This window comes from Silene latifolia, unplaced genomic scaffold (genome assembly GCF_048544455.1).
Source record: "Silene latifolia isolate original U9 population unplaced genomic scaffold, ASM4854445v1 scaffold_70, whole genome shotgun sequence".
NCBI classification, from domain to species: Eukaryota; Viridiplantae; Streptophyta; class Magnoliopsida; order Caryophyllales; family Caryophyllaceae; genus Silene; species Silene latifolia.
Window position 1 is genome coordinate 954,750 of NW_027413609.1, and position 23,380 is coordinate 978,129.

The following is a 23,380-nucleotide window of genomic DNA, read 5'->3' on the forward strand; positions in this document are numbered from 1 at the left end:
TTGAGTTGGTCTGAGATTATGTTATCGTTAAAACTCTTATACTGTAATAAAGTTGTTTTGGATTGTTGCTTTTGATATACTAATCTCGGACAACCGAGATGGTAACAACCTTTCATGCTATGGTAGTCCTTGGTAAGGTACCTTGATATGAGGGGTGTTACAATAACCTTATATATCCAAAATAATTTGTCATCGCAACAATAATGACAATCATGACAATAACGTATTAATGCACTTATAATGCTACCTCGTTAAAAACCTTGCTAGGAAAAACCCGATAGGACAAAAAACCCAGCCGAAGGGAAAAAGAGGGTAGATATCATTCCTTAATTCTTGTCTTGAGAATCAATCCGATAATTATAATTATTGAATAAATCATGCAATACCTTTGAGCAATTTTCTTTGCTAAACGTCATATGTATGAATTGACATTCTTATTGTAGACTTTGACTACATTATTTTTCAATCGTTAAGGTATTTCTGGACCATAAATTAATTTCACATGTTTAGGCAGAAGCTCATTTAAATAATTATCCTCATATGCTCAAACTTCAGGTTGAAATAATAATAGTTTTCTTTAAATAACTTTACAGAAGTTTGAATTTTTCATTTCGGAAATAACCACGATACCTTTCAATCGTGTCGTAGATGTTCATATATAATTACGAGTTCCCAAAACTCAATTAATAAAACATCATCATTAATGATGATCGTTTATAAGAGGCTTCTATAGAGAGTTATCTTCGTAGGAGTATCTCTTAAGATAACATTTCTCATTTTTAAACATTAATTAACATGTGCATGCAAATGATATGAAACAAATTTCTAAATAACATATTCTAAAACAATGCTATAATAATAATAATAATAATAATAATAATAATAATAATAATAATAATAATAATAATAATAATAATAATAATAATGTATATATTAAAACTAAATGCAATGGAACTTAGCATCTATATCTATATGCACATGTTGATTGACTCAATAATGTAAACAGTACGGTTTCCAAATCCCCTATCCAAACAAGGGTTTGATTTTAAGAACCACCAGACCAATTTAGCTGAGTCAAGCCCGTCCTACCAAGGTTGGCATTCGGTGGAACCTGATAAGGAAACCAAAAACAACATATTTTATGGCCCCGATGTCCGGCATTGGGAACACCTTTACATCATCTATATTCGTACAGTACAGATTTATGTAGAAAATTATTGTAGTCTGGAGCCATTCAGCGCAAAAGAGATCAAAAGTTGTAGCAACATCATTCATCACCTACGATCCAAAGGATACGAGCATATGCTGCGAGAACATTGCTGCAATGCAATAAACAGTAAGGGCAACTACTTAGTTCAAGAGTCACAACTATATGCACAACATATGCATTTAACTTGATGTGTGTGTATGTCTTGTGCAAGAACTCTAAAAGGCTACATTAGATATTTACCAGTCCTGTGGGACGGCTTCGATTGCTCGTTCTAAATAATTCAAAGTCTGCCCTCGGTCGTGATAGAGTTCCCATAGTAATGTGTGAAACTGTGACAACATCTCACCATTTTGTGGCTCGACCAGGACTGCACGCGAATAGTATTCTTTGGCATCTTCAAGATCTCCCTTTGACTGTTACATAAACATAGTTACTCAAAAATTTCGTGTGATATAAAAAAAGAACAGTTGATATCCATGAGTTACTTGTTTTGTTCGTCATTTGTTATGACAAGTTTGTAACCATTTTCTATAAGATACCTTTGTTCATATCGTTAGCACAATGAGATGATTCACGGTTTGCAATAAAATAGAATTCATTGTCATAGATTTATTTTACTCAATTACTGGAATGGCTCAGCACCAATGCTGAACCGGTTAAGGCTTATTTTATAGTGCCTTAAATCTATCATCACATATACTCTATAAATGTCTCACAAATGCGATGTTACATACTCAGATCGAATAAGACAACCTTGACATAAATAGACTATGAACTATAACTGGAGATTCACCTCATACAAGTACTGAGCATACTTGTTCAAGAAAGTGGGATCGGAAGGCTTGTCGTTGATCATCCTTTTGTAGTAGCTTTCCAGTTCATCAGTGTTGACATTAATTCCATCATCTGAATGAAAGTGAGCAGATTTCTGTGGCCATCCAGAAGCCAGCAATTCTGCGATTGTCAGCACCCAATGCTATGAATCAAACAATAATAATGTAGTGACAGGAATTTATACCTGAAACGTATCGGGAACAGCTGATAGATCTTCTCCATCATCTTCTGTTTCCCAAAGAAACTTGGCATAAGCTGCCATAACAAAGCTAAACGATACAGTACAATGTCAGTGAGAGTGACCATTCGAGATGATACAAGCACAATCCTCAAGTATACAGTAGTTAAATTCGATTAGGTATGTTTTTTCCTTATGACCTGGAACTTAATCTTAAAATGACACACCTATTATCTGAAGCAGTTTGAGCGGCAAGATCAAAGTAGGTTAAGGCTCTTTCATGATCATGATGGAGGACCCAAACCAATTGGGCGTACTGCGCTAAACTTTCTCCATCTCCCAGGTTAGCTTGTGAAGCTCTGAAATAATACTCTTCTGCTCCGTGAAGGTCTCCTTTTCCCTTATAGGAAGGGAAAAAAAGGAAACGAGAAAAGTACGTTACTTGGTGTAGGGTGTCGGATATATGCAACATTTCCCCAACAATGATGACAAGATTTTTAGCTTAAATTATTTTTTTAAGGATGAAATGAATGAAATAAAAGGAGAACTTTTACGAAAAAATCCTCAAACCCGCGACTCATTACTCATTTTTCTCTACATGTATAAGGGTGGCAATTGGCCTGGGGACATGAAGCCTGGAGATGAGTCGTTTCAGATTCAGGTCATACAACATGAGGTTTATTCGAGTCTTGTGCGTTTCTGGGGCAGACTGGTTTGGTCACGTCATATCGTAAGACTTATTTCGGGTATTAGGTCAGTGGAGTTAGATATCATTGGTTTTAGACATCAATTGGGATTGTTTTGTTAAGCTAACATGTCAAGTGACAATTCAAATTGGGTGACATGTCTAGGCAACAACAAGCAAATCATATATTGGATGACATACTAGGCTTTTTTTCGATAAAATATTTTGATGAATGTACATAATCTTATAATCATGTAAACACTCTAACTAAAGGAAGTAATAATTTAATATGTGAAACAAATAGTTAGTCACAAAAATTTCATATAATATACATTTCTAGCATTAAAATAACTAGATCTTGAACATGTGTAGAAATTAGACATTTGGCATGGATGATTGCTATTAACTCCGTACAATTATTATAATGAACAAAGTGATTATATATTTGACATTACAGATTTACAGTTGTCCATCTGTAACATCGCCTTACACAAAACTTGTCACCTTATATAGAAGTTATGTAAAACGAATCTCTTTAGTACAAATAATGACCCATTTCAACGAATCCGCAAGAATTTGTATTGACAGTATTATTGATATAATATAAATAGTAATTGATCCAGCCTGAAATAACATGCAGACTGCAGTAATAGTAATAATGACAGATGAATAATGCGCCAATTATACATAAAAATTACTCAAAGTGTAGGTAATGTGACAAGTGTTTAAATGAAGAGTATTGCCCAGATGAAGATGTGGGATTGTGCATGAAGCTGTGTAAGACATCTTTGAGGTCGACTTACAATATTAAGGGAGGGCTCGCTTGGGATGAGGGTAATTATTACGGCCTAAATTTGGGATGAACTTCTTTTCTTTTTTGGGTCTAACAAAGCGCACATAGTTGCATTACAAGAGAGGGGAGGGGGATTCGACAAAGTGGTCCTCCGTGTTAACCACTAGACTAAGCGGCGATGATGATGTTGGGTAAATTGAAGTGAAAAGGGTGCATTAAGAAAACAAACCAGTAGGAAATCAGCATATTTCTTCAACAACATAGAATGATTAGGGTAATCATCAAGCAACTCTGTACAATACTGGATAGTAATATCATTATTCATCATTATTTTCTCAAAATCATGATGATCCTTCAACCCCTCACCCCCAATACCAGTAGCAACAGCACTATTACTACTTATTTCCTCCTCATCTTCTTTGTTCAAATCCATGCTTACTTTATCAAAACTGAAATCACCACTTCCTTCATTTGTTACTTTTCTAGTAACTCTTTCACCTTCAATCTCTTCATCATTCTTCTTCCAATATATACTCAATGATGGGGCTGTTTCCAACATTTTAATTTTTTTAACTTATTTATTTTTGTGGCCTTAATTTTCTTTCTAATTTTTCTACCAAGTACTCAATTTTTGTTTCAGAAGCTATAATTTAAGTTTAGAATTTCCTTTTTGTTTGGGGGGAACTAGGAGGATGGGTTTGCTCTGGATCGTCTTATCTTTGCTTAACTTTGGCTCTAGCTCACTGCGTTGACCGTCAATTTTTCTTCCCCGAGGAGGCCTCGAATTTTAAAGGGGGAGTTATATTCCGCCACTAGTTTTACTTAGACCGGGCAAAAGCAATTCAACCCAAAAAATTGATCTAAGATCAAAATTGACCCGAAGGCGACCCGAAACCCGAAGTGACCCGACCCGACCATGACCCGAGCTTTCTTGACCCGTAACTGATCCGATCACGAAAATGACCCGACAAAACATAACTTCAATTGAACCGAAAAGGTTGTAATGACTTTTTATCTCTTACTCATTGACCCGAAAATGACCCAACCCGCTTGACCAGAAACAGATCCGACAACAACCCTAAAATAGACCCGAAACCCGAAATAATTTGACCCGAACCCGAATTAACCCAAAATCAATAAGAGACCTGAACTGACCAGACCCGATTGACCCGTTTGTCAGGTCTACTTTTACTCATTCCGCCCTTAACATATTACCTTATTGCACTTGAGTTATTACTACTCCCTTGTTTTTTTTCTCATTTTCGAATTCCGATTTCAAAATTTAAAAAACCCGCTTCAAAAAGTAACAAAATAAAAAAACGATTCAAAAACTCAGAACCCCACATATCCCTTTTCAATTCTTTACGTATTTTAGTAACGTTGATTTTTGTATATTATTAAACGATAAAGTTGAAACAAAAATGACGATTAGAGTCCGTAAGGTTGGAGTCTAGTGGTTAATGATGCGTGCATTTTATATAGACTTATTATACCATTTTTGCACGCATCTTTATGCATATTTAGTAGTGTTTAGCTACAAATGTCCCCCGAATTGCCTACTTTGGTTTCTCTTGTCTTATTTGCAGGAATGAACCAAAGAGAAGCGGAATCAAGCTTAATACATGTCTCTATGCATGCATTTAAGAGATGAGTTGAGTCGGAGCTTGGAGACTACAATTATGAGATGCGCATAGAAGTAAGGAAGCTAAGCGAGCAAAGGAAGAGCTTCATATTGCTAGTGCCTACTTTGAAGAGCCATATCTCGAGTTCTACAACTGATTTTCAAGTGATTCCAATTGCAGATGAAATCTTGTTCTCTTAGCTTTCCAACGCCATCGGAAACGCTCTGTTTGCCCAAGTAACGAAGAAATAGGGGCCGTTTGAAGTTCAGTGCGCGAAGCAGGAATTGTGCGATGGAAAGTACTCGATCGAGTACTATCTTGTTCGATCGAGTACTTAATGTCCTCGATCAAATGGTGCCTTTTTTATAGTGTTCGATTGAGTACCTAAAGTCCTAGATCGAGAGGTTTTTGCTAGGATTTACTCGATCGAGGAGTTCTAAAGTCCTAGATCGAGTACTTTTCTATCTGACGCAAGATTTTCGTATCTTGTTATGTATCTTAGGTCAAATAATTATCTTTCCTATAAATAAGAAACACGTCATTAGGTTTACTCTCTTCTCCTCTCTGGGTCTCTCTCTTCTCTCTCCTTTTGGACCTTCTTTTCGGATGGTTGTTTTGCTCTGCTATTTCTCTGGATCTAATTCTTTGTAACCTTTCTTCTGTCTTCTATTTTAATTCTCTTTTGCTCATTTCTTCATCATGCTTGTTCTTGCCTTATTTCTCGTTCTTGTTTTATTTACTATTATGCTTGGCTAATCCCTTAATGCTAGGATTAGGGGAGTCATGGTAGTATAGCAATGATGTGATAGTTGGTTTAGGAGATTTAATGTGAGAATTGTTTCATTAACAATATAATTATAATCGTTTGGTTGAATGCATGCAACTGAATTAGTTAATCTGGTTAAGTTCAGACCTAGATCGGAAGATTGGAATGAATAGACCTGTTATGAGCAATAGACTACACTAGTGAGGGTGGAAGCTAAGCTAGTTGTATTTTAGAGCGGATAGCGGATCGGAAGGACCTTTCCTTTACCCTTCTCACATCAGATCGACTGACCTACCTTTAGCTGATTTGTGTAATATCATTACTCGACATCCTGGCATCTCTCTCTTTATTTTCTCTCTACCCTTGCTTTTATTAGTTTAGTTCAAATACTCAAACCCCCATCTTGTGACCTTAGACAGACTGAATTAACGAGTAGATAGTGACCGCCTCCCTGTGGATACGATACCCGACTTACCTCTGTTGCATTAGTAGAGCCATTTGGTTTTATTTTTGATAGGGTTGCGACATCCGTGTCAAATTTTGGCGCCGTTGCCGGTGTAATACTACAGTTTTATGAGTCTATGGGTACTCTATCGAGTGGGGCTTACTCTGTCGAGTAAGTAGTTTTTGACGCAAAACAGTAGACTGCCCGTAGGGTACTCGATCGAGTAAGTTGGGGACTCGATCGAGTAAGGAGCACTCGATCGAGTAAGTCACTTACTCGATCGAGTAAGTGAGTTTTACGGGCTGAGTTTGACGGGTTTTGTTAATGATGCGAGATTAATATAAAGGAAAATTTAACAAGAATAATCCAATCTATAGGCGGTCTTCTCATATTAATCCCAACTTCAGTTTAACCCACAATAAACATAATAATGACCCCTCTTATCTCATACTAAACTTGACATTTTTTTGACCTGAAATTTCCGGTTAAGTGCCAATTTAGGGCCCACTGTCTTGTTTAATCAGTCTTCTTCTTCTTCTTCTTCTTCTTCAGTTCTTTATCCTCCATTATCAAACCTTCAATTTTCCCTCCATTCTTCCTTCCTTTTCACTTATCAATCTCACATCTTAGCTTCCTCCTCTTTTATTTATTTCCCTGATTTTCCATTATGAAAGCTTGGTCTAAAATAATGATCTGCTCAATATAACACAAATAAACTAAATCTAAACCATTAAAGTCGACAAAATTCACAAAACCAAAACCCTAGAATATAGAAAATCAAACAAATTTACCAAATCATAAACACCATCATAATCATCGCTCTTTTCAAGCACAACCACCACTCCCTTTAACCAAACTATAGCAGGCGAGATTCCCGACGAGATTTCAGGAAAATTGGGGCCGAGATCAATGACGGATTTGGAGTCGATATTGAAGGTGTTTATGTGGGTGATTTTTGATTCCAGGCGACGTTTCGGGCAAACTGATGGTGTTTCTACGAGGGAGATCGATTCCGCCCGAGTTTGAGTGGTTGAATGAGGGTGGTGGTGGTGGTGGGTGTCAGACTGTCGGTGTGGTCCTGTTTTTTTTTGGCGTGGTCTTGTGGTGGGGTGATGGATAATAAGTAGTATTCCCTCTGTCCTGGTCATTTGTTGTCCTTTTCCATATTGGGGTGTCTCAGTCATTTGTTATCCTTTTTATGTTAAGAATGAACTTGATGAACAATTTGATCATTCACACTCAATTTGTTCCACTTGTCATTTAGTAATTGGTTCCTTTCTCTTTCCTTGGTCTTTGTGCCAAAACCAAAGGACAACAATTGACCGGGACAGAGGGAGTAATAAATTATACTTCTAATGATAGGGATATACAAGTGGATTATGAATTAATCGGGGTATTAATGTATTATATTATTAAGAAAATACAGAAATTTGGAAACTAACCTGTTAAACAGGTATCCGGTTACCTTAGTCTATTATGAGAATAATACATTTAATGTATGGTTTATTGTGGGTTAAACTGAAGTTGGGATTAATATGAGAAGACCGCCTATAGGTTGGATTATTCTTGTTAAATTTTCCTAATATAAAAGGGTTTGTTATTATTTCTTAAACACTTTTCAACATCATAAACTTTTCAAGTGACGATTAGAAGTTACGTATCTTGCTTTCCTCGCATCATTGGCAAATACCTAAGCTACGTTCGTCGGATCATCTTGTTCTTTATATCGTTGCGATTGTCGTGTCGAGGGTAAGTTCCTTGTACAGCTTATGTTGGATTTCGTTGAGTTTCTTTAAAACCTTAATTGGTTGATTTTGGGGGTTTTGGGTGATTTGTATGTATGTGGTGGTAATTGTATGTATGTATGTATGTATGTTATAGGAGGAGGTTTCGTTGAGGAAAGATTCTGATTAGCTGCTAAGACCGTCTGTGGTGTTTGCATTCCAGGTAGGGTTTCCCTACTCAGTATTAGTTACATGGCTTTGTTGGTGTTGATATTGTTGATGTTGTAGTTGTTGAGTAATTATCGTATTGGATTCTGATTTGGTGATTGTTGGTAGAGTATTGTGATTATCGTATAACTGTCTGTGATCTTCGGGGTGCGTCCCTGGCTGAGTGGAGTCACTTGCGGGAGTGGCTTCACGCCCTTGATTCGCCTTCTGTGGAACCCGCCACAGAAGGGATGTGCACATTAATGGACTTGGGTTTATCGCTCGGATCAGATGAGCGGGGCTTAGGTGGGAATGGCTGCGGTCCCCCACTGGCGGTGAGGAGTACCTGTTGCGATGGGGCTCTGGCAGGACTACACAGTTTAGTGTGTAGTCAGATATGTGGAGATAGGGTGGAGATGTGGTGATTGAGATGTGTGGATTTGAGTTGTTTGTATTATGGTTTCATTGCAGCTGTTGATTTTGTGTAATTAGTACTGATCCCGTTTAAATGTTTTAAAAACTGTGGTGATAAAGATTGGGGGTGGTGAGCAGTTATTGAGCAGGTATGAGACGATGCGTATGGGATAGCTGGGATGAGTCACCACGTTGCCGTTTTAGAAGTCTTCCGCTGTGTCGAACATTTTGTAGTTGTTTAGTAGTTGACAGTTTTTGAGAACCTTGTATTTCCTTTTATCAGTTTTGGAGTTTGGCATGTATCGCTTTAAACGTTATTACTATTTATGTATGTTTCCTTATTGTCTTTTGATTATCATTACCTCGGGTAATCGAGATGGTAGCACTTCTATGCCTTAAGTGGTCCTGGTAAGGCACTTGGAGTATAGAGGTGTTACAAAGTGGTATCAGAGCGACGATCTTGAATCTGTAACCAATGAACCTAATGAACATAGGGAGTCAAACTAAAATGAACTCGGGGTAGAAGTTGTAGGAGCTAATGCAAAGACTTAGGAGACATCCTAAAGTCACGAAATCGCCCAACAATTTTGACCCGGTCACCATGGGATATGAGTCGGGATCGCTATGTGTTTATCTTGTGAATTTTGTATCTATATCGTAATGTGTGGTATAAATCGGTGGATGTATGTATATGGAGGATTGGGGATGAGTAGAGAAAGATGATGATGATGTGATTCTATATGTTGTTGGTTAAGAGTATGAAAGCATGATCGATGATTTATAACGTGGCATATTAGAAATATGGAAGGAAAGTTGTTTTTGTTTGAGTATACAAGGATATATATATATATATATATATATATATATATATATTATTGTTTGTCGTTTGTATAAAAGTATAATAGTTGGAAGTGTGAGTAAGAACATGCGGGTAGTGTACGAGTCTATATGACTCGATCGAGTGGGAGGCACTCAATCGAGTAGGTCAGTGACTCGATCGAGTGGGGTCAACTCGATCGAGTAGGTGGTTTTATGTTTTTGGGACAGTACTCTGTTTTTGGGGCACTCGATCGAGTAGGATAGGGCACTCAATCGAGTGGGGTCAACTCGATCGAGTGGGTGATTGGCTCGATCGAGTACGTTTTTGGGAGCTTTCTAGTCAGGTTCTGGAGTCGAGGCACTCGATCGAGTAAGTGGGGAACTCGATCGAGTAGCCTCCACTCGATCGAGTAGGGTGATGGTACTCGATCGAGTAGGTGTTGTACAGGTCGTTGTCGTGTTTTGAGTTATGGGATGTGTGTTCATGTTTACCTTTTCTTATATAGTTACAAGATGCCGCCGAAATGAACGACTTTGTATGCTAGGGCTGAAAACATGAGTGTGGATGAGATCGTTAAGATGTTGGAGCACCAAGATGCTCTCACTGAGGCTTTGAAGAGAGTGGGGAAAGATAAGGATGAGAGGCCAGATAACTCCAAGATTAGTGTGCATATTGCGAGGTTTAATCCTAAGGAGTACTTGGGAACAGGGGCGCCAATTCTGCTGGATAATTGGCATAGAGAGATGGAGTATATTCTCAATCTAGTTCATTGCCCAGAGGAGTTGAGGGTGGAACAAGCTACGTTCTACCTGAGGGAAGCTGCCGGTGAGTGGTGGGATAAGGTTAAGGCGAGTGCTTTGGATTTTTATGTGAAACAGGGGCTACCTGCTATACCTTGGGATGAGTTTAAGAAAGCTATGAGGCGAGAGTTTGTGCCGGAGCATGTGCGCAGTAAACTGAGGGAGGAATTCGATGATTTTAAGATGACATCTGACATGACGATTGCTGAGTACTACCATAAGTTCAATGACAAATCCAGGTATGCTGAGGACATGAGGCTGAACCAAGAGAACTTGGCGTTGATATTTGAGAAGGGGTTGACACCCAAGATTATGGAGAAGTTACCGGTAGGAGTCCTTACAGATGTTAAGGAAGTATATGAGCGAGCAAGGAGGGCTGAGAGGATGGTAGAGATGACCAAGGAGAACCGGGAGAGAGTTTCTGAGAAGAGAAAGGCTGAGAGTGAGGGTGGTGGTCACTCTAGTTACAAGAGGGGCGGCCATAGCCAGGTGAGAGCGTACTCTTCAGGTTCAGGGTTTAGTACTGGAGTTTCTTACGGGCGTGGCCGTGGTGGTAGTAGCAGCAGTTGAGGGATAACTTGTTTTAATTATGGCGGTATGGGCCACAAGAGGCATGAGTGTACCAAGGCTGTGGGTGAGGGTTTCCAGAGACCATCACAAGGGAGTTTTTCTCAGGGTCCTTCGCAGATTTATGCTAGTAACAGGCCGGATGGGTCGTGGAATAATCAGGGTGGTCACAGTAACAACAATGGTGGGGCTAACCACAATGGTGGTAATTCATATCAGAAACCAGTGACGAACAACAACAACCAGGGGTCGGCTGTTAAGCCGACTACTTCAGCTAGTACTGTACAGGGAGGTGGGCAGAAGACCAATGGTAAGCTGTTTATGATGGAGAAGAAAGCAACAGAGGAAGATGCTCATGTTATCACCGGTACTTTTCTTGTTAATGAAGTCTTTACCTTTGTTTTATTTGATTCGGAAGCGTCACAGTCGTTTGTATCTTCGAGTCATGCTAAGCTCTTGGGTTTGAGTGAGTATGAGTCTGTAAAAGAGGAAGTTTTTATACCGTCGGGTGAGTCTGTATCTTGTGGGCGGTTGTATAGAGGTGTGTCTATGATAGTTGGGCAAGTTGACCTACCAGTGGACTTGTTAGAGTTTCCTTTGGAGGGTTTTGAGATGATAGTTGGTATGGATTGGTTGGGTAAGTACAAGGCTAAGATAGATTGTCATCAAAAGAGGGTTTCTCTGAGAGGTCCTAAGAGGAGTACCTGTTGCGATGGGGCTCTGGCAAGACTACACACTTTAGTGGGTAGTCAGATATGTGGAGATAGGGTGGAGATGTGGTGACTGAGATGTGTGGATTTGAGTTGTTTGTATTATCATTTCATTGCAGCTGTTGATTTTGTGTAATTAGTACTGACCCCGTTTAAATGTTTTAAAAACTGTGGTGATCCATTCGGGGGTGGTGAGCAGTTATTGAGCGGGTATGAGACGATGCGTATAGGATAGCTGGGATGAGTCACCACGTTGCAGTTTTAGAAGTCTTCCGCTGTGTCGAACATTTTGTAGTTGTTTAGTAGTTGCCAGTTTTTGAGAACCTTTTATTTCCTTTTATCAGTTTTGGAGTTTGGCATGTATCGCTTTAAACGTTATTACTATTTAAGTATGTTTCCTTATTGTCTTTTGATTATCATTGCCTTGGGTAACCGAGATGGTAGCACTTCTATGCCTTAAGTAGTCCTGGTAAGGCACTTGGAGTATGGGGGTGTTACAGCCGGGGAGGCAACTATTTTATTTACTTGTTTATTTTTGTCTGTCTTTAGCCTCAAGGGATTTATTCCTCAAGGCAGTTCTTATCTTTTTTGTAACACCCCCATTTATTCAGGAGCCTTTAGCTAGACATTCCCAAATAAATAGGGCTGTTACCATCTCGTTTTCCCAAGGTAGTGAATAACAAAGTCCAACTCACCAAAGTACTTTAATAATCTAAACTGAAATAACGGTTTTATTACAACATGACTAAACCCAACTTAAATAATAATCCATACAAACTCGCAGCGGAAATAATGTGATTAGACTATTAATTAAATTGTGACGAACTAATCAAGTCAGCTAGACGCCTTGGCCACGGTCAAGTCCTCACGCATGCAATCCCATAAGCTCCCAAGTCAGCTAATCTTTAGTACCTGTCAAATCTGCTCCCCATTATGGTTCATCACAGGTGTTCACGAATACACTGTCAATCACGAGGTTGAGTAGGATAAAATACATTAAAACAACCAATCTATAATAATCTCACAACTGTCAATATGCCAAATTCCAATCTCAACTGATCATATGTCACATCTCGACACCAACTGTCCACGTTATCCACCAGAGACTAAGCCTGGGTCTTCCAATTAATCACACACGTTATCCACCAGAGACTAAGCCTGGGGCAGTCAAATAACCATTCACGTTATCCACCAGAGACTAAGCCTGGAGCATTCCAATCACCACTCCCCACTCCCCACCAGAGACTATGCCTGGGGCCGTCCAATTCTCATAAACCATTCCACAATATAATCGTATAAAATATGCACAACTTCCACAACTAACAATATTAATCACTCAATTAACTTTATTTAAATAAGCTGTCATAAACCTATCATCCTTCCAATAACATTCACATATAAAACACGGAAAATAGATATAGTTGAGTAGATTATCGTACCTCGTCAGCAAATTCCAATAATGCAATCCGAGTAAATATAAATCCAATTAACACAACTTCTCACAAATCCGTCACCTAGACAAGTAATTATTATAATTACTAATTATTCACTTTATTTAAATAATTCAATTAATTATAAATTAATTACCTTAATTATGTAATTATGTTCTCGTATAATATAATTCAAAACCCGCTTCAATAAAACCCGTCTAACAACAATAATATTGTCACGTGTACAACAACCCTTACAAAACATACGCCCAATGCATCTCCACACCCACGTCTTAATTATATTTACCTATTATTAGACTCCTCTAATAGTGAACTAATTAACTTGTTAATTATTTGTTCTTTAGATCTAGTGCATGCATAACAAAATAAGAGATTTATAAGAAAAACAATGTCTCTTACATTGATGCTTGGTTCGAAAATATGGGCACAAGTAAGGTCACCTTCCTTCACTTGTTCTTGAGCTTAATATGATGGATGATCCTCCTAAGACTCCAAGTATAGAAGACACTCCAATAAGTTGCACCCAAGATTTAACCCAAAAATTCCTACTAATATTAACTAGATATGTAGTAGAAATGTTACCTTAATATTACTAATATTTCTATTATTACTACCTTTAGTAATAGTTGGAGAGTATTAGTATTTTAGAGTGTTTTTATGATTTTGCATGTGAGGAAAGATGAAGTGAAAACAAGGAAAAACAAGTAGGAACAAGTGAGCAACAAATGCTCTATTTGAAGAGCACAAAACCGGTGGGTTTGAATGTTTGATGCATGGGGGGGGGGGGGAGAATCTTTTCCTTTTGTTTTTACTTATTTGTTTAGTGTAAGTAGAGTAGTGTAAGAATTAGCATGATTAAAGTTTATGTGATATGTCACCATCACACTCTAACCAAAATAAAAAGACAAAAGGAGCATCTTTTGCTCTCTCTTTTGGCCGAAATAATGGCGACATTTTGGTCCATTTTTGCCTTTTATCATTTGTCCCTCAAATGCTTTTAAGTCATATGTTTAATTATCTTACATAATTAATTATTAATGTAATCATTTAACACTTAAATATTACAATTAATAATATAATATACACTCCACTTTTGAGTAGTATACTACCATTATATCAATATATAATGGGTCCTATAATTACTAGTTAGTTAAAATTACAACTTCTTGTAACTTTAAATAACCAATTACCTCTACCTCAAAACTTATTTAAAACCTCAACTAATTTAGCAATTTAACACTTAAATACTAAATTAAATCTTATTTAATCACATTACAATAAGACGCAAAATCACACTCCCATAATTAAGGAATTAATTAATCTGTATCGCATACAATTAATTAAATATCTATTTGGGCCTCATCCTATAGGTGTGACCTAAAGGGATCAACTGACCACCACCGTCATACGACAATAATGTCAAACTCTAGTTAGCCAATCATTACCAATTAATGATGATAAGTTGACTATATAAAGAATCATCCCTTTCGTATTCTTGATATGAGATTTAATTATGATTTTAAATCACGTGATCACACTATTGTTGAGGACACATTTTCCAAAAATCTCCCACTTGTTCGAGACAAGTGTGCGTCACCAATTCTCTTGTCCTATTACAATCTCCCACTCAATGCAAGGTGTCTTGCAGGTCGTACTTACATTTGATCATATCTTGAGTGGTTTCCTCGATCTGGAGAGTAACTGTCTGACCGGAATTATCTACCATAGATACCTTCCGAGCGTGGCCACGTATTTCTAGTTAACTACTCCTCGAGTGGCCTTGAGATTTCAAACAACCCTGACAAGGGGTGAACAATTCCTATCGCACTATTCCCTTCGTTCAGCCACAGTTCATCATAACCCAAAATATACCCAGTTTGACCTCATTTACGAAGTCGTAGAGTATAAATCAAAGCTAATCAGAAATTTGTGCCAACTTGGGCGAATAGTCTTTAGTCAAAAGAATTGACTCATAAGAATACTATAGTAGCTCTTGCCACGACCAGGCTTTATGAATTACCAGAACTCTATAAGCGATCACTGCCCGACAGAGTGTCCCATACAGTCTGCATATGTGATCGACTAGTCATCCCATATGACTTTATGGCACTTGAACTTGCCATCAATCGCATCACACTCTAGTCACTTCGAGACGTCACCTCATATAAGTAACTAGGGGCGAATACCATGTTTATCCAGTTCACTTTAATGGGGTTCAATTTGTCTCTACAACCCATTTGGATAAAACAAAGTAATGAATAAACGAGTTTGTATAAATAAACTCAAACAACAAATGCGATTATCATATATGAACCAAAAACAAAGGTTTTTCTTTTCATATCTTATAATCTAATACAAATTTGGCATGCGCCTTAGACCCATGGATATAACATGATGGTCATGCTTTGCTTGCGATAAAGGTTTGGTCAATGGATCAGCTACGTTGTCATCTGTTCCAACCTTAAAAATCGCTACTTCCTTTCTTTCAATGAAATCCCTAATTACATGAAATTTTCTAAGTACGTGTCTAGACTTGTTGCTAGACTTAGGTTCTTTAGCTTGAAATATTGCCCCACTATTGTCACAGAAGATCGTGATAGGATATTTGGCTGTGAGAACTACCCTTAGCCCTTCCATGAATTGCCTAATCCACACGGCTTCCTTAGCAGCTTCTGATGCTGCAACGTTCTCAGCCTCCGTAGTAGAATCCACAATCACAGCTTCCTTGAAGCTTCTCCAGCTTATGGCACCACCATTGAGCATGTATATAAATCCAGCCTGGGATTTCATATCATCTCTATCTGTTTGAAAACTCGAGTCTGTGTAACCCTTAACACATAACTCGGAGTCACCTCCAAACACTAAGATTTCCTTAGTCCTTCGCAAGTACTTAAGGATATTCTTCACAGCTATCCGGTGACTCTCACCTGGATTCTCTTGATATCTACTAGTTATGCTTAAAGCATATGAGATATCCGAACGAGTGCATATCATGGCATACATGATTGATCCAACAGCGGAAGCATAAGGAATCAACTTCATGCGTTTAACATCTTCGGGTTTGGAAGGAGATTGAGACTTGCTCAAAATGATTCCACTACCCATAGGAATTAAGCCTCTTTTAGACTTATCCATGCTGAAACGTCGAAGAATCTTCTTAATATAAGATTCTTGAGTCAATGCCAATATCCTTTTGGGTCTATCTCTATAGATCCGGATACCTAGTATGCGTTGTGCTTCTCCTAAATCCTTCATTTGAAAATAATTTCCCAAATACTCTTGACGGAGGATAACATTGGAATATCATTTCCAATAAGCAGTATGTCATCCACATACAATATTAGGAACACAACATTGCTCCCAATGAATTTCATGTATAAACATGGTTCCTCAACACTTCGAGTAAAACCATTTTCTCTTATAACATGATTGAATCGATGATTCCAGCTTCTAGATGGTTGCTTAAGACCATACATGGATCTCTTAAGCTTGCACACTTTGTTAGGATTTATCAGATCTACAAAACCTTCAGGTTGTAACATGTACACCTCCTCTTCTAAATGCCCATTTAGAAAAGCGGTCTTTACATCCATTTGCCATATTTCATAGTCATGAAATGCGGCAATCGCTAACAATATCCGAATGGATCAAAGCATGGCTACAGGGGAAAAGGTTTCATCATAGTGAAGACCCTGAACTTGGGTAAAACCCTTTGCTACTAGCCTAGCCTTGTAGACATCATCATGTCCTTCTATGCCATTCTTTACTTTGAAGATCCATTTGCATTGAAGAGGTCTCACTCCTTCAGGCAAATCTACCAAGTTCCAAACTTGATTTTTATGCATAGAACTAATTTCGGATTCCATGGCTTGAAGCCATAAAGCTGAATTAGGACTAGAGATTGCAGCTTTGTAGGTAGCGGGTTCGTCGCTTTCTAGAAGCAACACATCAAGACTCCCATCCTCTTCGATAAGTCCCACGTATCTGTCAGGATGGCGAATTTCTCGACCCGACCTCCTCAATTGAGGAATAACTTCTGAATTAGACGACGAAGGAACGTCTTCACGTGCTTCTTCATGTGTCTCTATTTCGGTTTGTGTCTCTTGAACTTCATTAAGTTCAAAATTTCTCCCACTCCGTCTCTTAGAAATATAATCACTTTCTAAGAAGACAGCCTCATTAGACACAAACACTTTGTTTTCTTGAGGTTTGTAGAAGTAGTAGCCTCGGGAGGTAGTAGGGTAACCTACAAAGATGCATTTTTCGGATCGCGGGGCTAGCTTGTTGTCGGTCTTTACCTTGACGTAAGCATCGCATCCCCAAATCTTCATGTAGGATATATTAGGAACCCTTCCTTTCCACATCTCATATGGTGTCTTTTCGGTTGCCTTTGATGGACTATTGTTCAATGATTTAATTGCGGTTTGGATTGCAAACCCCAAAACGAGTCGGGTAAATCGGTTAGACTCATCATAGATCGAACCATATCTAGTAAGGTTCGATTTCTCCTCTCAGCTACACCATTAAGTTGTGGTGTACCAGGTGGAGTGAGTTGTGACACATTGCCACAATCTTTCAAGTTTGAATCAAATTCATTACTGAGATACTCTCCACCACGTTCCGATCGTAGTGTCTTTATCCTTTTGTTCAATTGGTTTTCTACTTCATTCTGAAATTCTTTAAATTTCTCAAAAGCTTCACTCTTATATTTCATTAAGTAGATATACCCATATCTACTTAAATCATCGGTGAAGGTAATGAAGTAATCATAATTACCCCTAGCGGTGACACTCGTTGGTCCACACACATCGGTATGTATAAGCCCCAAAAGCTCACTAGCTCGTGTCCCTTTACCACTAAAAGGATTACAACTCATTTTGCCTAGGAGGCAGGATTCGCATATACCATAAGATTGGAAATCAAATGGTTTAATAATATTAGTTGAAACTAATATTTTAATGCGATTCTCATTAATATGACCTAATCGACAATGCTAAATGTACGATTCATTTGGTTCACTTGATTAGATTATCTTGGTTTGTATATTATAGATGTCATTGTTTGGATTTGAAGTCTCTAGAACATAAATGCCATAAATAGAAGAGCCTCGGCCTATGACCAAGTCATTTCTAGTAATAATACAATAATTGTTTTTAATGGCAAAATTAAAGTCCTCTATTTCTAACATAGCAACTGAAATAATGTTCTTAGAAAGAGTAGGTACATAAAAACAATTATGCAAATACAACTCAAATCCATTTGCTAGAACAAGTACATAAGTACCCTTGGATATGGCCGCTACCCTAGCTCCATTCCCAAGTCGGAGATCAACATCGCCTTTGCTCAGCTTCTCCACTTTTCTTAGCCCCTGTAAATGATTACAAAGGTGAGACCGCAACCAGTATCTAGTACCCATGTTGTGGTGGAAGTGAAATTTACATCAATAACATAAATTTCGGAAGGAATTTTACCAAGTGGAATAACAAGTCCATCCCTTATATTTCCCAAATATATGGGGGCAATTCCTTAACCAATGTCCCATGCCATGAAAGTAATGGCATTCATCATCAACTTTGGCTCCTCTGGTAGTCCCACTAGCCATCTTGTTACCATAGTTGAATTTTCTCCCTTTCTTTGTTGGAGCTTGTGTCCTCCACAAATTAGTGTGATAACATTTGTAAATCTTTTACAGGTTCATAAGGGTATACTTCGCATTTCATCAGTTGATTAACGATTACCTAATAACGGTTGGCTTGCTAGAAAGTTTGACGTTATTATCATACTGATGGCGGTGATCAACTGGTCCCTAAAGGTCACACCTATAGGATGTGTTTGAGAGATGTGGTTATGAAAATGTAATCACATTGATGCCTTATTGTGGACAAGGCCCTCGGGAACTGCGTCCGCGGGATCCACACCAGGCATAATCGACTCGAGGTTCTTTCGAATCGAATTAAGACAAATTAGAGTCGCCACCAAGTTTTTTTGGGAACTTGGAACCGTTCAAGTCAAGTTTACACCTTTCATCGAAAAGCATAAAGCCAATCGACTACGAGTGATTAAAGATAAAGACTTGTACCCTATATCACTCGATTTGAATGACTCTCGTAATCCAATGGTATTTAGACGGATCCACAAACCATAGATCTTGAGTAAGGGGTGAGGGTACGTGTTGGGAAGCCCATAAGGACACCCAACCCCGCCCGTCAATAACGGCCTCTACTAAGTCAAGTATGGATTTCAAACAAGGTCATAGCTACTACGATATATGAAATGCAAACATCGTTTTAACCCTAACATGTGAAGTTTCTATGTCGATTTAGATGAAACTAAACTAACTTTGTCAAAGTTGTAATTTAGCATGTGGGTTGATTGATTCTAAGCAACATATGAACGTAAGCAAACAAGGCTTAGGGGGAATGGGGAAGCCGTTGGGATCTACCTATTACAAACCAGGCATTTCATGCCGACACAACAATAAATTAAAGATACAACTCGATCTAAATACAATTGCTACATACAAAACCGTACACGATACATTACACGGCCATTCGGCCTAGGAAACCGTGCACAAGAGGGGTGGCCCACGGCTTACATGACTCACGGCCTTGGGTCACTCCTCGTGATGTGTGCTTTCACTTAATCTCATCGAATTAGACATAGGGCTACGCACCAAAGCATGCATTAGCATAAACCGGGCCATGTTGCTTTAAACAACATGCGATTTACTACGCTCTTACATGCATTGGGACACAACCATCTAACCAAACAAAACTAAGGTTTTTGAAAGAGGTTTTGACTCGATAAAGGGAAACTAACTTGAAAATTACAACTCGATGAACAAACGATAAATTACAAGTTATAAAGCGATAAAGAACAAGCGATTCATAAAACGGACGAAACCAGAAGGACCAAAAGACACGGCCAAATCACGGCCAAACCAAACACGGCTACCCTAGGTACTAGGTCAGGTTCATTAGTTAGATCAAATGATTGCGAAACGAACTCGAAACAAATTAGAAAACAAGTTGAAAACGACGTTGATCGGTTGAGATGATGTCGCGCAAAGGGGCATTCTACACGGCCTAAAAGGGGTCGAGTTAGGTCAAATTCGCTAATTAATTTAACTCATCGAGTGTCAATAAGAAGGTGCTAATCACGCACTCTCATACTAGCGAGAAATTATGTGAAAGAGAGATGCATTCGATTGAATTACAGAATTGTTAGTTGATTTTAAAGCTTATGTCGAAGCCACCTATCGTGTCTAATTAGGTTATTAAATTGATCTAATGTCATCTAAATAAGTTATATGTTAACAATCAGAAGTCATACTAACATGCAACGGGTCCTAAGGTGGGTCGAATTGGCCGAGACAAACGAAGGGTAAAAAACGAGGAGCGAAGTTAGAAATTCGTTTTATTTATGCCCTACCTTGAACACGAGGATATGTAAATGAGACGGGGGTGTACGACCGACTGATGTAGCGGTTTCTTTTCCCATCTCAAGTCAACGCGGGTGTTCATGGTGGTACTTTAACTCATACTCGGACTAAACTAGTTTCATAGTTAATTTAAACGATAAATAAAAAGCGATAAACAAACAAAACAAACTATAAGAAAAACAAACATAAAAACGAAATAAAAAAGGAGAAAGAGGAGGATTTGATGCACCCTCAACCTACATGTATCGTTGACACCGTCTTGGGTCGTAATCGATGGTAGATTTTATCTCGAGAGGCCGTCGTCGACGAAGAAACAAAGCAAACACGCGTTTTTATCGAATCTGGACAGCAACTTTCAAACAGCGATTTCTCCCTCGTTTCACGACGAAAATTCGATTTAAAAGATGTTTTGAAAACTAGAAAGAGAGGAGAACAGAGATCTTAAAGCAACCCCTGCTCGTTTTGAGTTATTGGGCACGAAAAACGAGCACAAACAGAACTGGACAGACAGGAACAAACCGCGAAAACAGAGTGTATAACACTCAGTTTTTCGAGGGATTTCGTGTACTCTCAAGGGCAATTTGGCTCGTAAATATTTGTCTAATGTGTAGATGGATGTTATATGGTTAATTAGGAACAAGAAACTCGAGTTTTGATGGAGGTTTGAGGGAGGAACGAACTGTTTTTCGAAGGGGACACACAAACTGTTTCAGTTTGGATGTCGGTTTTGTGGAGGGTTTTTGAGAGGCAATTAGGGTTTGTTTCTGAGGTTTAAAGCTTGTGAGTGAAGGTAGGATGTATGGAGAACTTAGAGGAATGAATGTATGGTGAAGGGGTGGTATTTATAAGGAGTTAAAGTAGGGTAAAAGGGAGGAGAGGCAGACGGGCTCGGCTGAGCATAGCTGCTGTCCAGCAGCTTTTGGGGGGTTTTCTAGGGTTCGTATGGGGGGTTTTCTTGGTGATTAAGGTAAGGTAATATGGGTAGGATATTAGGGTATGGGTTAGGGTTAATGGGCACGGGTTTTGGTGGTATTTGGAGCGGGTTTTGGGCTCGGGATTGAGCTGCAAAACAGGGCAGACGGGATTGGAAAGGGATGTCTTGGGGCTTCGGTTTGGAGGGCTTAAGGGCTGATTTCATGATGGGCTAGGTGCTGGGTTGTTGTGGGTAATGTGGAGCACGGGTTGGTAGTGATGGGTTGCGGGTTTGGACCAAGTTTGAGTCGGTTTAGAAAGGCTTTCGATGGGCTATGCAAACACGGGTAAGGGAGAGAGTTCACTGTCTTTGGGGGATGTTTGGGACGAGATTTGGGTGTGGATATGGGGGTTCGAACCGGGGTTGGATGGGTAGAGGCCTAGGTTGGTTAGTGTACTCGAGATTCGTGCCAACTCGTAAAGAAAATGGGCTCAAAAACCGAGCTATAATCGAGCTCCAAAACGCGTGTTTAAAACGAGTTTTTTTTCGATTTTTAAATTGATTTTTCAAATCGATTAACACATTAAAATAAATGATTTTTCAAATCAAATATACTCATAAAATGATTTTTCAAATCAATTATTTATTTTATTTTCAATAAAATAAACTTGAGAAAATAAATTCAAAATAAAATAAATTAAATTGAAATCACCTTAAAAAAGACTTTAATTTAAATATCATTTAAATTAATAAAATGAACTCACTTAAAAAAACATTAATTTAAATATCATTTAAATTAATAAAATACTTCATCGACGACGCCCATTCTACATCGTAAAACGAGCTCCAAATAATGACAATGACAACTAAAGAATACATGTGTCCTATCATCATCGGGTGTTTGTCGGGTTCTCTATAAATTCCAATATCGACGGATACGGGTATCTACACTTATATGACTAAACAGTTAGTCAATGTGTTGATGAGACGATTATTTAATGCCGATTAAATAATATTAGTTGAGACGAATTAACTGTCAATTCGTAAATTGAATATAATAAGTTATATTTAATTAATGTATATGATGTAAGCTTGGACGAATTAATATGTTAATTCGTAATTAAATGTAATCGGTTATATTTAATCAACAAGATGAATTTGTCATAGTGGTAATAGTAAGGGTACTCAAACCAAGAGGTTATGGGATCGATCCTCACTAGATGACAATTTATATTTAACACATTTTATACATTTTTGGAATAACCGAAAATAAGGAAATTATACTCCTTATTAATTTCGGATTTGGGCCGAAATTTTGGAGAAAAATATCTCCCTCATTTAAATCTTATTTGGTTTACATAAGAGGAGGGGAGAGATCATTTTTCTACCCTAATTCTTTTTCCCATTCTTGCCTCTCATCTAGAAACACAAAAACAAAAACCCTAATTAATTTACTGAAATTTGGGGATCGATTCTAGCAACAAGTTAAGGGCATTTCTCATATCGTCTTGGGTGCAACTAATAGGCGAATATCATTGCGATATTGTTCTTAGGCCGAATTTGCTAGGACCGAAGGTTGATTCTTCATCTCTTTACCTTTTTGTTTATGTAATTTAATTTTATGACTAGCATTCATCATGATATATTCGTTATAGTCCTTAAATTTAAAGGGATGCATACAGATAAATCCCACATTCTTTCCCTTCCTCTTGAACCATTTCCCTTTTGCAAGAACTTGCTTGCTAGGACTCCCACTTACTTCGGCATCCCGTTCTTCCAAAGATAAGGATCTCATAGATT

General features: G+C 38.2%; 1 protein-coding gene across 2 annotated transcripts; it reads right to left on the minus strand.

Annotated features, from left to right (window-relative positions):
• Nucleotides 1-1,011: 1,011 nt before the first annotated feature.
• Nucleotides 1,012-4,471, minus strand: LOC141639994 (uncharacterized). 2 transcript variants are annotated; one of them, XM_074448962.1, is made up of 6 exons: nucleotides 3,930-4,471; nucleotides 2,450-2,622; nucleotides 2,229-2,313; nucleotides 2,004-2,138; nucleotides 1,451-1,623; nucleotides 1,012-1,319 (listed from the first exon to the last, which is right to left on the minus strand). In XM_074448962.1, exons 1-6 carry the CDS (start codon nucleotides 4,257-4,259, stop codon nucleotides 1,268-1,270), a joined length of 948 nt encoding a protein of 315 aa, XP_074305063.1. In that variant the 5' UTR covers nucleotides 4,260-4,471; the 3' UTR covers nucleotides 1,012-1,267. The 2 variants fall into 2 exon arrangements, with proteins under 2 accessions (XP_074305063.1, XP_074305064.1); XM_074448963.1 differs by having other exon boundaries at nucleotides 1,120-1,319; nucleotides 2,026-2,138; nucleotides 3,930-4,394.
• Nucleotides 4,472-23,380: the final 18,909 nt, after the last annotated feature.